General features: G+C 36.0%; 2 protein-coding genes across 2 annotated transcripts; both read left to right on the top strand.

Annotated features, from left to right (window-relative positions):
* Window positions 1–211: 211 nt before the first annotated feature.
* LOC149258399 (beta-glucosidase 46-like) lies at window positions 212–2065 on the top strand. Its single transcript, XM_089414616.1, has 8 exons — window positions 212–283; window positions 614–715; window positions 950–1074; window positions 1254–1305; window positions 1388–1448; window positions 1552–1619; window positions 1812–1887; window positions 1971–2065. The coding sequence occupies exons 1-8, from the start codon at window positions 212–214 to the stop codon at window positions 2063–2065; spliced, it is 651 nt and encodes a 216-aa protein (XP_089270742.1).
* Window positions 2066–3849: 1784 nt separating this feature from the next.
* LOC149258400 (glycolate oxidase-like) lies at window positions 3850–10672 on the top strand. The gene is made up of 10 exons (XM_089414655.1): window positions 3850–3901; window positions 3985–4022; window positions 4175–4252; window positions 4434–4558; window positions 5451–5517; window positions 5623–5701; window positions 6346–6407; window positions 6598–6624; window positions 6743–6815; window positions 10425–10672. The coding sequence occupies exons 1-10, from the start codon at window positions 3850–3852 to the stop codon at window positions 10670–10672; spliced, it is 849 nt and encodes a 282-aa protein (XP_089270781.1).
* Window positions 10673–11644: the final 972 nt, after the last annotated feature.

Raw genomic sequence — 11644 nt, forward strand, 5'->3', positions numbered from 1 at the left:
AAGGTTATGGAGGGTTGTAGTCGCTAGATGCAACCCACTTGGCTTTCGGTTCTCCTCCCTACTTCAACGGGTTCCAAATAAACCCAAGGTTCTTGCTCTTGATTCTACATGGAATTTTTGCTTCAGCTTATAAATGTAGTCGAAACACAGCTTGCATCTGAAATCCATCTCGATGCTCGAAACCTAACGATATGTTGGAATGACCCCTACTATGTGGAATATTGGCCAAGGGGCCGCCTTCGGGGTTGCCACTATAAGAGATAGGTTGCAAGTTGCAAGAAAGGTAATGTTAAATTCCCCTCGTATAAGAATGAGAAGAGTTCTACGAGAATTAGGGCCTAGAATTCAAGGAGTGCTTACTATGGTTTTGATGGGGTGTATCGCTCAATCGACCTGGCTTCCCGAGCCATAGTTGATGTAGCTTCAATGGGAATGTGCCCCACTAAGACCTGGAATTGGTAGAAATCATCATGGTCTATTACATTTTCAGGGGTTTTCTAAGTGTTGGCATTTGAACAAATTGATATGCATTTAATTACAAAATTCATTACACTAGTGTATTGTCACAAGAAAACAATATAGACAGATCACATCATAAATTCAATTTCTTCAGGGTGTTACGCTGGCAATACATGGCCATGCACGGAGGAGCCTCACAATATATGGCGGCATGTCATTCCAAAGGATGGACGACAATGAGAATAGTGTTACAAAGGTTATGAATTAATTTACAATAACACATCATATCACTTATCATTTTCCACGTGATGCAAATGAGTTGTCATTATTTAATGAGAAATATGAAATAATAATTACTAAATAAGAGTCCCTCTCTTTTGCACCAATCAGAAAATCAATAAATTTAATTACGCCGTAAGGCATTTCCCTTTGGAATAAACTTTCCTCTTGGGTTACGTGTACATTTCTGACCCTTTGATTTAATTGTTAGACGATGAAAATAATCTTAGCCATCCATTTGATTAGACGGGTATACAATGCGACTCAGTGGATCGGCGCTTGTCCTGCTCGACGCTACGCTACTTCCAAATGCTTCTACGTGGACTTTACTGTTTTGTTAGGGTCCCTGAAAAGAAAATGAAGATTCAGGTGGGTACTTTCTTCACCTCAATGGTGTTTCTGTTGCTCTTGTTTAAGATTTAGGTGGGTACTTGCTTCACCTCAACGGTGTTTCTGTTGCTCTTGTTTTACTGCTTCGTTAAGTGATCATTTGTGGAGAAATCTGAGTGGAGCAGGAGTGACTTCCCATCAGATTTTCTGTTCGGCGTGGCTTCTTCCGCTTATCAGGTACACGCACGGACGCACCCAAGATATCTTCTCTCCATCATTTCAATTTTGAGGGCCGCCATTGATTTATTTTTAATTTCAGGTGGAGGGAGGTTATCTAGCCGATGGAAAAGGACTTAGCAACTGGGACGTGTTCTCGCATACACTTAAAATTATTTCAGCCCTACCTTCAGATTCAGAATCAATTACCAACCCTACTTTCAGATTCAAAATCGAATTCCAAATTCAAAGGGTAATTTGTAATGGGAGGTGCAGGAACAATTGTCGATGGAATGAACGCAGATGTAACAAATGATGAGTATCACCGCTATAAGGTATATATTTTCTTTCTCTATATTGCATTCCACTCTTGATTTGTCTTGGTTTTGTATTGTTAGAGATTTGCGGAAAAATTTTGTGGAACCTATATTTTAGATGATTACTCAATCCATCATCAAATCTGATAGTTACTGTCAAAGACCAAAAACCTTGAATCATCCAACCAATTTCATCCTATGATATTGCAGGAAGATGTGGAGATTATGTCGGAAATTGGGGTGGATTCATACCGCTTCTCCATATCTTGGGCGCGCATTTTTCCTGGTGTGAATTCATGGGGTTGTGAATTTGATCCAAATTCGAACATCATACTTGTGCTAACTTTGTTTTATAATTTTTTTCTTCAGACGGCCGTGGAGAAATCAATATGGGCGGGGTCAAGTACTATAATGAACTCATTGACTCTCTGCTGAGCCGAGGGAATAATATTCATCAATCTTAGTTTTGTCCCATTCACTCCTTTCTGCTCATTTTAATTTTAGACTCCTTCACGCATTTTTTTTTATTAATTAGAATTCCACTATGCATATAAATAAATAAATTTACAAAAAGTGTGTATAAATTGTAGGGATCCAACCTTTTGTTGCGCTGTGTCACTACGATATTCCACAAGCCCTGGAGGATCTATACGGGGGTTGGATTAGCCCAAATATTGTGTACTTTGCATTCCTCTACATCAATTATAAGTTCTCATGATACGAAATATAAGGGGGGATCATCAATTTGTATTAATCACCGTTGTTGTGGCTCTGCGGAGATGATTTTACTAGGTATGCAGAGGCATGTTTCAGAAATTTTGGCGGGCGAGTGAAATATTGGAGCACTTTTAATGAACCGAATATCTTCATACCACGAGGGTATGATACAGGCACTTATCCTCCAGGGAGATGCTCAGCAGTCTTAGGGGGTTGCAGGGCAGGAAACTCTTCCACGGAGCCATATATCGCTGCGCACAATATACTGCGTGCCCACGCTTCAGCGGTCCAGCTGTACAGGAAAGAATACTAGGTATAAATACGTATGCAATTAACATATTTTGGTGGGATGATATAATTAATAGAGAATATTATGTAAGCAACAGGCTGATCAAGAAGGGTTCATTGGAATTGTAATGTCATGCAAATGGTATGAACCACTGCTAAACAGTTCACAAGACATTTTAGTTGTTCAGAGGCTTCTGGACTTCACTATTTGCTGGTAAGATGATGCTGTTAAATTGCTGGTGCTAAAAAATTTTTCTCCCTTTTTTTGGACTTATCCATTTGTAGGTAGGATGATGGTGGATACATTTTACACCTCTAAAAAATATATCATTTTCAGCTAAGTTAACAGGTAAGTTTCAATCGTGGTATTCTATTTTGATTATTTTTAGTTCCAGGTTCATTCAAATGTTATAAGCTAAGTAAGTGGGGATATTTTATGATTTAGAGTTTCTGAGATCTGGGATCGATGTGGAGAGGATAACATGGGTATGAATAAAAAAATTAGGAGTATCATCGTAAAACTTTTATTTTATTTTTTTTTAAATTCAGTTAATTAATTAAAATTTTATTTACAGAATGGTTGCTTGGGTATGTATTTCAATTTTAGTTTGTCTCATAGTATCAAGGATTTTGAAGAAGAAGCTAAAGCAATCAGTAGGGTTAAACATCCCAACATTGTTCGCCTCCGAGCTTTCTATTGGAGTATAGAGGAAAAACTATTGGTTTATGACTACATTCCACATGGAAGCTTGGAAAATGCCTATTATGGTGGGTTCTCTTGTTCTCTTTTTTCCTTTTCATGTATATCTATAGGAAATCTCGTTCAATTCGTTTCTGCACGGTTGTTTTTTATTTATTTTTACAAAGATAGCCCTTCAGTCACTTGCATATTATGAGTTTCTTATGGACTCCACAATCTCCCCTGTTTAGCTACTCTACCTTGAGCTAATACATAGTCATTTGAAAAAGACGTACCCTCAGCTCCGGTATCTATTTTTTCACCATCTTTATCACTGCAATTAGATTAGATAAACATTGAATAGCTCTAATTTTCAATTTTAGTCACCCTGTCTTGGGCCAAACTTTTGAACATTATGGCACCTCTTTTATTACAAGCATCAAGGGAATTGACATTATTACAAAGATTTTGGTTGATGTTGTATGTATCAGGGTCTGTCCCTGTATATTGGTTGATGTAACAAAGGTGGATCTGAGTACCACTGTGTTGGGATTCAAGATATCAATGCCTATTATGATTGCTCCAACTGCCATGCAAAAGATGGCTCATCCCGAAGGTATGCATTAGATTATTGTATTACAGTTAACATCCTATTTTGATGCATATATTTTCTCAAAGTGAATCCATCATCTTTTACAGGAGAGTATGCTACTACAAGAGCTGCTGGAACTATAATGGTTTGGGCATCAATCTTCTCTTTGTGGGATAGATCTTCTCAATGTTTTAATTTCCTTCTAGCTATTAAGGATTTAAGAAATTATAATGATTCTGGATTTTGAAATAGTTTGTTGTGTTGATAAAAATTAAGGCTTGGAAATATTTGTTGTAGACGCTTTCTTCATGGGCTACATCAAGTGTTGAAGAGGTTGCTTCAACTGGACTAGGCATTGGATTTTTTCAACTTTATGTAAGTTTATCATTTCCACCCATATGATTGTCTTCCCATGTTTTCTGAGATGTATTTGAGTTCATATCCATCCAATTGTATTATAGGCTCCTAAACCAATGGTAATATCAATTATATTGTGTTGGGTTTACTAAATGTGGATGTATGAGTGGTGTTAAAATTTAGATGTCATTGTTGGCAGGTTTACAAGAATAGGAATGTTGTTGCACAACTTGTTAGAAGAGTGGAGAGGGCTGGTTTTAAGGCAATTGCACTGACTATGGACACACCTCGACTTGGGCGGAGGGAGTTTAACATTAGAAATAGGTAGTGAAAATTCATTCTATTTTAGATTTCCTGACAAGACTAGGTAGACACATGGGATAAATATTATATTCAAAGTATACTCCTCTTTAACGTTATGAGTTTGTACCCATGTTTTAACACTTTCTCAGCTCTCAATAAAAATCAGAACATTGTGGAATTCTTTTAGGATCAGAAGCGACGCTAGGGTTAGAAAAAGCATTTAGCACCTATAATGTATCAAACTTAAAATAAGTCAGAAGTCTTCATTTTATCTGGGATTCCTCTTTGTTCATCCCTTCTCTGACACTGAGGTATCTAATGTTCTGAAAAGTCTGATTGTGATATCCACTAACAGAAGGCACGGGTCTAAAAATTGTTTAGTTTGAGTTTGTGAGTAGGATGTGAAATGGTTCAATTTGTTTCTGCATGGTTGTTTTTTATTTTTTTACAAAGATAGCCCTTCAATTACTTGCATATTATGAGTTTCTTATGGATTCCACAATCTCCCCTGTTTAGCTACAGTACCTTAGCTAATACATAGTCATTTGAAAAATATGTACCTTCAGCTCCCGTATCTATTTTTTCACCAACTTTATGACTGCAATCAGGTTAGATAAACATTGAATAGCTATAATTTTCAATTTTAGTCACCTTGTCTTGGGCCAAACTTTTGAACATTATGGCACCTCTTTCATTACAAGCATCAGGGGAATTGACAGTATTACAAAGATTTTGGTTGATGTTGTATTTGTTCATCCTTTGTCTGACACTGAGGTATCTAATTTTCTGAAAAGTCTCATTGTGATATCCACTCATACATGCTAGACAGTAAGTCACACCTTTGTGTTGAGATTCAATTCTGAATCCATAATTTTTTTTGACTTCTATTGATTTTTCTTTGTCAAAAATGTAGTTTCGCATTGCCTCCATATCTTACCTTAAAGAATTTCGAAGGTTTGGATCTTGGGAAAATGGAGAAGGTATGTGTTCCATTTTATGAGTTCTTTAAATAGAAGGATGTTGTTTTTAGTTCTTCCTATATTCAAGGTCCAGACTTCTTCCTTAAGTTGGTTTTTTTCTTGCAGACAGCGGATTTTCGATTGGCATCATATGTTATAGGTGAAATTGATAGATCATTGAGTTGGAAGGCTTGTAATAGTCCTGGTAGAGGGATATTTCAAATAATTCTTCAGTATTGTGTTTGAATAAAATGAGAATGGATAGAGAAGCAGTTGGATAAATCTTGAGGTTGAGTTCCTGCCTTTGCTTGTAACCTTCTGAATCTCAGAAAAATTGTTTTTGACAAGTCATATTATGATTTACTAGAGGGATATTTCAAATAATTCTTCAGTATTGTGTTTGAATAAAATGAGAATGGATAGAGAAGCAGTTGGATAAATCTTGAGGTTGAGTTCCTGCCTTTGCTTGTAACCTTCTGAATCTCAGAAAAATTGTTTTTGACAAGTCATATTATGATTTACATCTTCAAGAAATACTTCGTATCCTTTTTTAAGAAATACTCTGGATCCTTTTTCCAATTATTTTGGCTATGGCATGACATGGGCTCTGTTGTGGTTACTCTTCGATGCCCTATCATTGCGTTTCAGTGGTTGTTCTCTCTGATCTCGATGTGATTAATTGGTTGAAAAGGAAAAGACCAGCTGTGGGCAGCTTCTTGGCTATTCACAAGTTCATCTGATCTTAGTACTTTTATATCAATACAAATATGAGGTCTCCGTTTGCTTTTAAAAATAAGAAAAGGTTATGGTGGCAACCAATGACTATATGCTATCGTTTGTTTCTTGCAGTCCTGCCTACTGTGCTAGACGTCACAGTGAACACTCAAGATGATTCTCAAGTTATTTTAAAGGTACGATATCTCATAAAAAATATTATCTAGTGCTTATGATGGTAGGTGGTAACATAAGTCTTGTCATAGATTTTTGATCCAGCTTTAAGAATTATGATGAATATAATCCAATCTTGCAGTATCCAGACCTATGGATAGTTATGTTTGGTTCGACAATAGATTTTAATATATGTTTGCTTTATGGAAACAGGGAATTTCCACAGACCATATTCTTGATGTATGTCGATTATGAGCTGCAAATGTGGAGACATGCCATATGACCAACTATTCTTTATCCCATGAGGTAAGAAAATCAGTAGTTCAGAAGCTCATTAAATAATGGGATTGTTTGACAGGCTAGTGGATTGCAATTGACTGGTTCTATTCAAGATATCATGTGGTATGACCCTACTTGCATTAACAACACAGGTGTTTGTCTCAAGATAGAAATAGCCATGTACAGTGAAATTGGATCTATTAATAGTTTGTAAAGCTTATGTGTGACCATGGCAACACTGGCCATCTTAGTTTTCTTGAAATATCCATGACTTGGTAAGAACTTGAACTATACCAGGTTCATAGCAACAGGTTGAGGGATTCATCAGATGTTGCAACCTTGAAGCCCTGCGCCCTTACGATTGTAGAAGGTAGCCAATAACTCTGCTCCCCAATCTAAACAAGTCAGGGGAGATAGCTAGAGATTTTGTCTTGCCTTTCTTTAAAATATAAATGTTTTTATCTTGAAAAGGGGTTAGAAATAATGTTAAATCATAATATTAGAAATTTTTTCTCTTGTTTCTTGAAGTGATCTAAACTAAATTTCTACTTGCATACGTGCTTCAAATATATATGCAAAGAAGAATATGCATTGTTTATACTCAAAAGTTTGCATAATACTCTATATATGATTTTCATTTATTTTTCCTTTGCAGAGGACTACACTAAAGAGCATGCAGTTGCACACATTAGAAGATTAATGGAGATTGTTTCCTGTACAACATGCTTTGGTTCTTTAGGAAAGCAAGGGAAACCTTGGTCTGGGTAGGGAGGTGGAAAAGAATCAGCTCACTCAATGACAGAGAATGTGGCTGAACAAAACAACGATGTTGCTCTAAAGAAATCTTACCTAGCAATAAAGAAAGAAAAGAAGCAAACAAGGATGGAAAATACAATAAACCAGGGACCTTTCAAAAAGTTTAAGGTAAGGTTGAGGCTAGTAAGAGGAGAACTCAAACCAACATTCTTCTAAGGGTGAAGGAAGAAAGAAATCCTCAAAAGAGGGGAAATTTGAGGCCATTGCAGCTATGGTTGCTGCCAAAGAGGCCACAGATAAAGGGGATATGACAGGAATGTGTCCTCCCTCTAAACTTGTCCAGTTCTATGAATTCTTCTCGTTCTCACATCTCTTGCCTCCTATCCAATGTTAGTATATCGTTCCCTACAATTTTTTATAATTTGAAAGTAGTAGTTTTCAATCTTGTGTATAATAGAAATATTACGAGAATGCATATATCCCATACAAATATGGATATGATTTTGAAATATTTCCCATGTACTCTTTAAGACATCAAACTATGGTTCTTTATTTGATTGTAATGCAAAGATTCCAGAAAATTTTGAACTGTGAAGCATGGCAAACAATGTGCACATTGCCAGATTTAATTTGTTGATTTTCTTTGGAGATTATGAATTAGAACTTTGAAGGGAAAAAAAAGTGAATTACGAATATTATTTTAGTGACTAATGACATTGGGATGTACAGTCATAAGGAAGTCCACAAGGCAATCTGTTGAAGACAAACGTCCTGGAGATTTTTTTCTATAGTCGTGGGTGCTTCTTATCCAATCCTGCACTAATTTTGAGCTTCACCTCCATAATGACTAGGAACTGAATTGTTTCTTCTGTAGATTTCTTATATTTGTCATGCCATTTCCCTTGATATACAAGTGAAACTTTGCAATGGAAAGTTGGTGACTGTGATAGCATCCACCAAAGGTTTTTATAGTAATGGAAAGCAGCTTGTTTAAAGTCATGCACTTGTCAACTTGCTACAACAGTTGAGCAGGGCTTTTGCAAATTTCTATAGACGTGAGCACTTATTATCCAATCCTGCACTAATTTTGAGCTTCACCTCCATAATGGCTAGGAATTGAATTGTTTCTTCTGTAGATTTCTTATATTTCTCATGCCATTTCCCCTGAGGTAAAGCTTTGCAATGGAAATTTGGTGACTATAACAGCATCCACCAAAGGTTTTTATAGTGTTGGAAAGCAGCTTGTTCAAAGTCATGCACTTGTTAACTTGCTATAGAAGTTGAGCAGGGCTTTTGCAAATGTGAGTATCTTTAAGGTCCAAACTATACTTCTATTGCACCTTATATTATTTAATTGCTTACAGGATGCCTTCTCTCGTGTTTAAGAAATTGACATCAGCGTTTAATGTTTGGGCATCAGTCTTCTCTTTGTGGGATCGATCTTCTGAATGTTTTAATTTCCTTCTAGAAATTAAGGATTTAAGAAATTATAATGATTTTGGATTTTGAAATAGTTTGTTGTGTTGATAAAAATTGAGGCTTGGACATATTTTTTGTAGACGCTTTCTTCATGGGCTACATCAAGTGTTGAAGAGGTTGCTTCAACTGGACAAGGCATTCACTTTTTTCAACTTTATGTAAGTTTATCATTTCCACCCATATGATTGTCTTCCCATGTTTTTTGAGATGTATTTTAGTTCATATCCATCCAATTGTATTATAGGCTCCTAAACCAATGGTAAGATCAGTTATTTTGTGTTGGGTTTACTAAATGTGGATGTATGAGTGGTGTTAAAATTTAGATGTCATTGCTGGTAGGTTTACAAGAATAGGAATGTTGTTGCACAACTTGTTAGAAAAGTGGAGAGGGCTGGTTTTAAGGCAATTGCACTGACTATGGACAAACCTCGACTTGGGTGGAGGGAGTTTGAAATTAGAAATAGGTAGTGAAAATTCATTCTATTTTAGATTTGTTGACAGGACTAGGTAGACACGTGGGATAAATCTTATATTCAAAGTATACTCCTCTTTAAGGTTATGAGTTTGTACCCATATTTTAACACTTTCTCAGCTCTCAATAAAAATCAGAACATTGTGGAATTCTTTTAGGATTAGAAGCGACGCTAGGGTTAGAAAAAGCATTTAGCATCTATAATGTATCAAACTTAAAATAAGTCAGAAGACTCCATTTTATCTGGGATTCCTCTTTGTTCATCCCTTGTCTCACACTGAGGTATCTAATGTTCTGAAAAGTCTTATTGTGATATCCACTAACAGAAGGCACGGGTCTAAAAGTTGTTTAGTTTGAGTTTGTGAGCAGGATGTGAAATAGTTCAATTTGTTTCTGCATGGTTGTTTTTTATTTTTTTTACAAAGCTAGCCCTTCAATTGCTTGCATATTACGAGTTTCTTATGGATTCCACAATCTCCCCTGTTTAGCTACTGTACCTTCAGCTAATACATAGTCATTTGAAAAAGATGTACCTTCAGCTCCCGTATCTATTTTTTCACCAACTTTACGACCGCAATCAGATTAGATAAACATTGAATAGCTATAATTTTCAATTTTAGTCACCCTGTCTTGGGACAATCTTTTGAACATTATGGCACCTCTTTCATTACAAGCATCAGGGGAATTGACATTATTACAAAGATTTTGGTTGATGTTGTATGTATCAGGTTTCGTCCCTGTATATTGGTTGATGTAACAAAGGTGGATCTGAGTACCATTGTGTTGGGATTCAAGATATCAATGCCTGTTATGATTGCTAGAAATTTTGTCTTGCCTTTCTTTAAAATAGAAATGTTTTTATCTTGAAAAGAGGTCAGAAATAATGTTAAATCATAATATTATAAAATTGTTCTCTTTTTTCTTGAAGTGATCTAAACTAAATTTCTACTTGCATATGCGCTTCAAATATATATGTAAAGAAGAATATGCATTGTTTATACTCAAAGTTTTCATAATACTCTATATATGATTTTCATTTATTTTTCCTTTGCAGAGGACTACACTGAAGAGCATGCAGTTGCACACATTAGAAGATTACTGGACATTGTTGCCTATACAACATGCTTTGGTTCTTCAGGAAAGCAAGGGAAACCTCGGTCTGGGCAGGGAGGTGGAAAAGAATCAGCTCACTCAATGACAGAGAATGTGGCTGAACAAAACAACGATGTTTCTCTAAAGAAATCTTACCTAGCAATAAAGAAAGAACAGAAGCAAACAAGGATGGAAAAGACAATAAACTAGAGACCTTTCAAAAACTTGAAGGTAAGGTTGAGGCTAGTGAAAAAGAAAATGATGGAGAAGAGAACTCAAACCAACATTCTTCTAAGGGTGAAGGAAGCAAGAAATCCTCGAAGGAGGGGAAATCTAAGGCCATTTCAGCTATGGCTGCTGCCAAAGAGGCCACAGATAAAGGGGATATGCCAGGAATGTATCCTCCCTCTAAACTTGGCCAGTTCTATGAATTCTTCTCGTTCTCACATCTCTTGCCTCCTATCCAATGTTAGTATATTGTTCCCTGCAATTTGTTATAATTTGGAAGTAGTAGTTTTCAATCTTGTGTATAATAGAAATATTACAAGAATGCATATATCCCATACAAATATGGATATGATGTTGAAATATTTTCCATGTACTCTTCCAGCCATCAAACTATGGTTCTTTATTTGATTGTAATGCAAAGATTCAAGAAAATTTTGAACTGTGAAGCATGGCAAGCAATGTGCACATTGCTAAATTTAATTTGTTGATTTTCTTTGGAGCTTATGAGTTAGAACTTTGAAGGGAAAAAAAGTGAATTACGAATAGTATTTAGTGACTAATGACATTGGGATGTATAGTCATAAGGAAGTCCACAAGGCAATCTGTTGAAGACAAACCTCCTGGAGATTTTTTTTCTATAGACGTGAGTGCTTCTTATCCAATCCTGCGCTAATTTTGAGCTTCACCTCCATAATGGCTAGGAATTGAATTGTTTCTTCTGTAGATTTCTTATATTTGTCATGCCATTTCCACTGATATACAGGTGAAGCTTTGCAATGGAAATTTGGTAATTGTAACAGCATCCACCAAAGGTTTTTATAGTGTTGGAAAGCAACTTGTTCAAAGTCATGCACTTGTCAACTTGCTATAGCAGTTGAGCAGGGCTTTTGCAAATTTCTATAGAAATTTCTGTAGATTTCTTATATTTCTCATGCCATTTCCCCTGAGGTGAAT

This window comes from Pinus tabuliformis, chromosome 6 (assembly GCF_031772625.1).
Source record: "Pinus tabuliformis cultivar Carrire ecotype Pingquan chromosome 6, CPIR1, whole genome shotgun sequence".
NCBI lineage: Eukaryota > Viridiplantae > Streptophyta > Pinopsida > Pinales > Pinaceae > Pinus > Pinus tabuliformis.

Coding starts and splice junctions, on each gene's coding strand:
- LOC149258399 (XM_089414616.1), top strand. CDS start 212: ATGTGGAATATTGGCCAAGGGGCCGCCTTCGGGGTTGCCACTATAAGA. Junction 284..613: donor GGTTGCAAGTTGCAAGAAAG/GTAATGTTAAAT, acceptor CAATTTCTTCAG/GGTGTTACGCTGGCAATACA. Junction 1,449..1,551: donor CTGGGACGTGTTCTCGCATA/CACTTAAAATTA, acceptor AATTTGTAATGG/GAGGTGCAGGAACAATTGTC.
- LOC149258400 (XM_089414655.1), top strand. CDS start 3,850: ATGCCTATTATGATTGCTCCAACTGCCATGCAAAAGATGGCTCATCCC. Junction 4,023..4,174: donor GAGCTGCTGGAACTATAATG/GTTTGGGCATCA, acceptor TATTTGTTGTAG/ACGCTTTCTTCATGGGCTAC. Junction 4,559..5,450: donor GAGTTTAACATTAGAAATAG/GTAGTGAAAATT, acceptor TCAAAAATGTAG/TTTCGCATTGCCTCCATATC.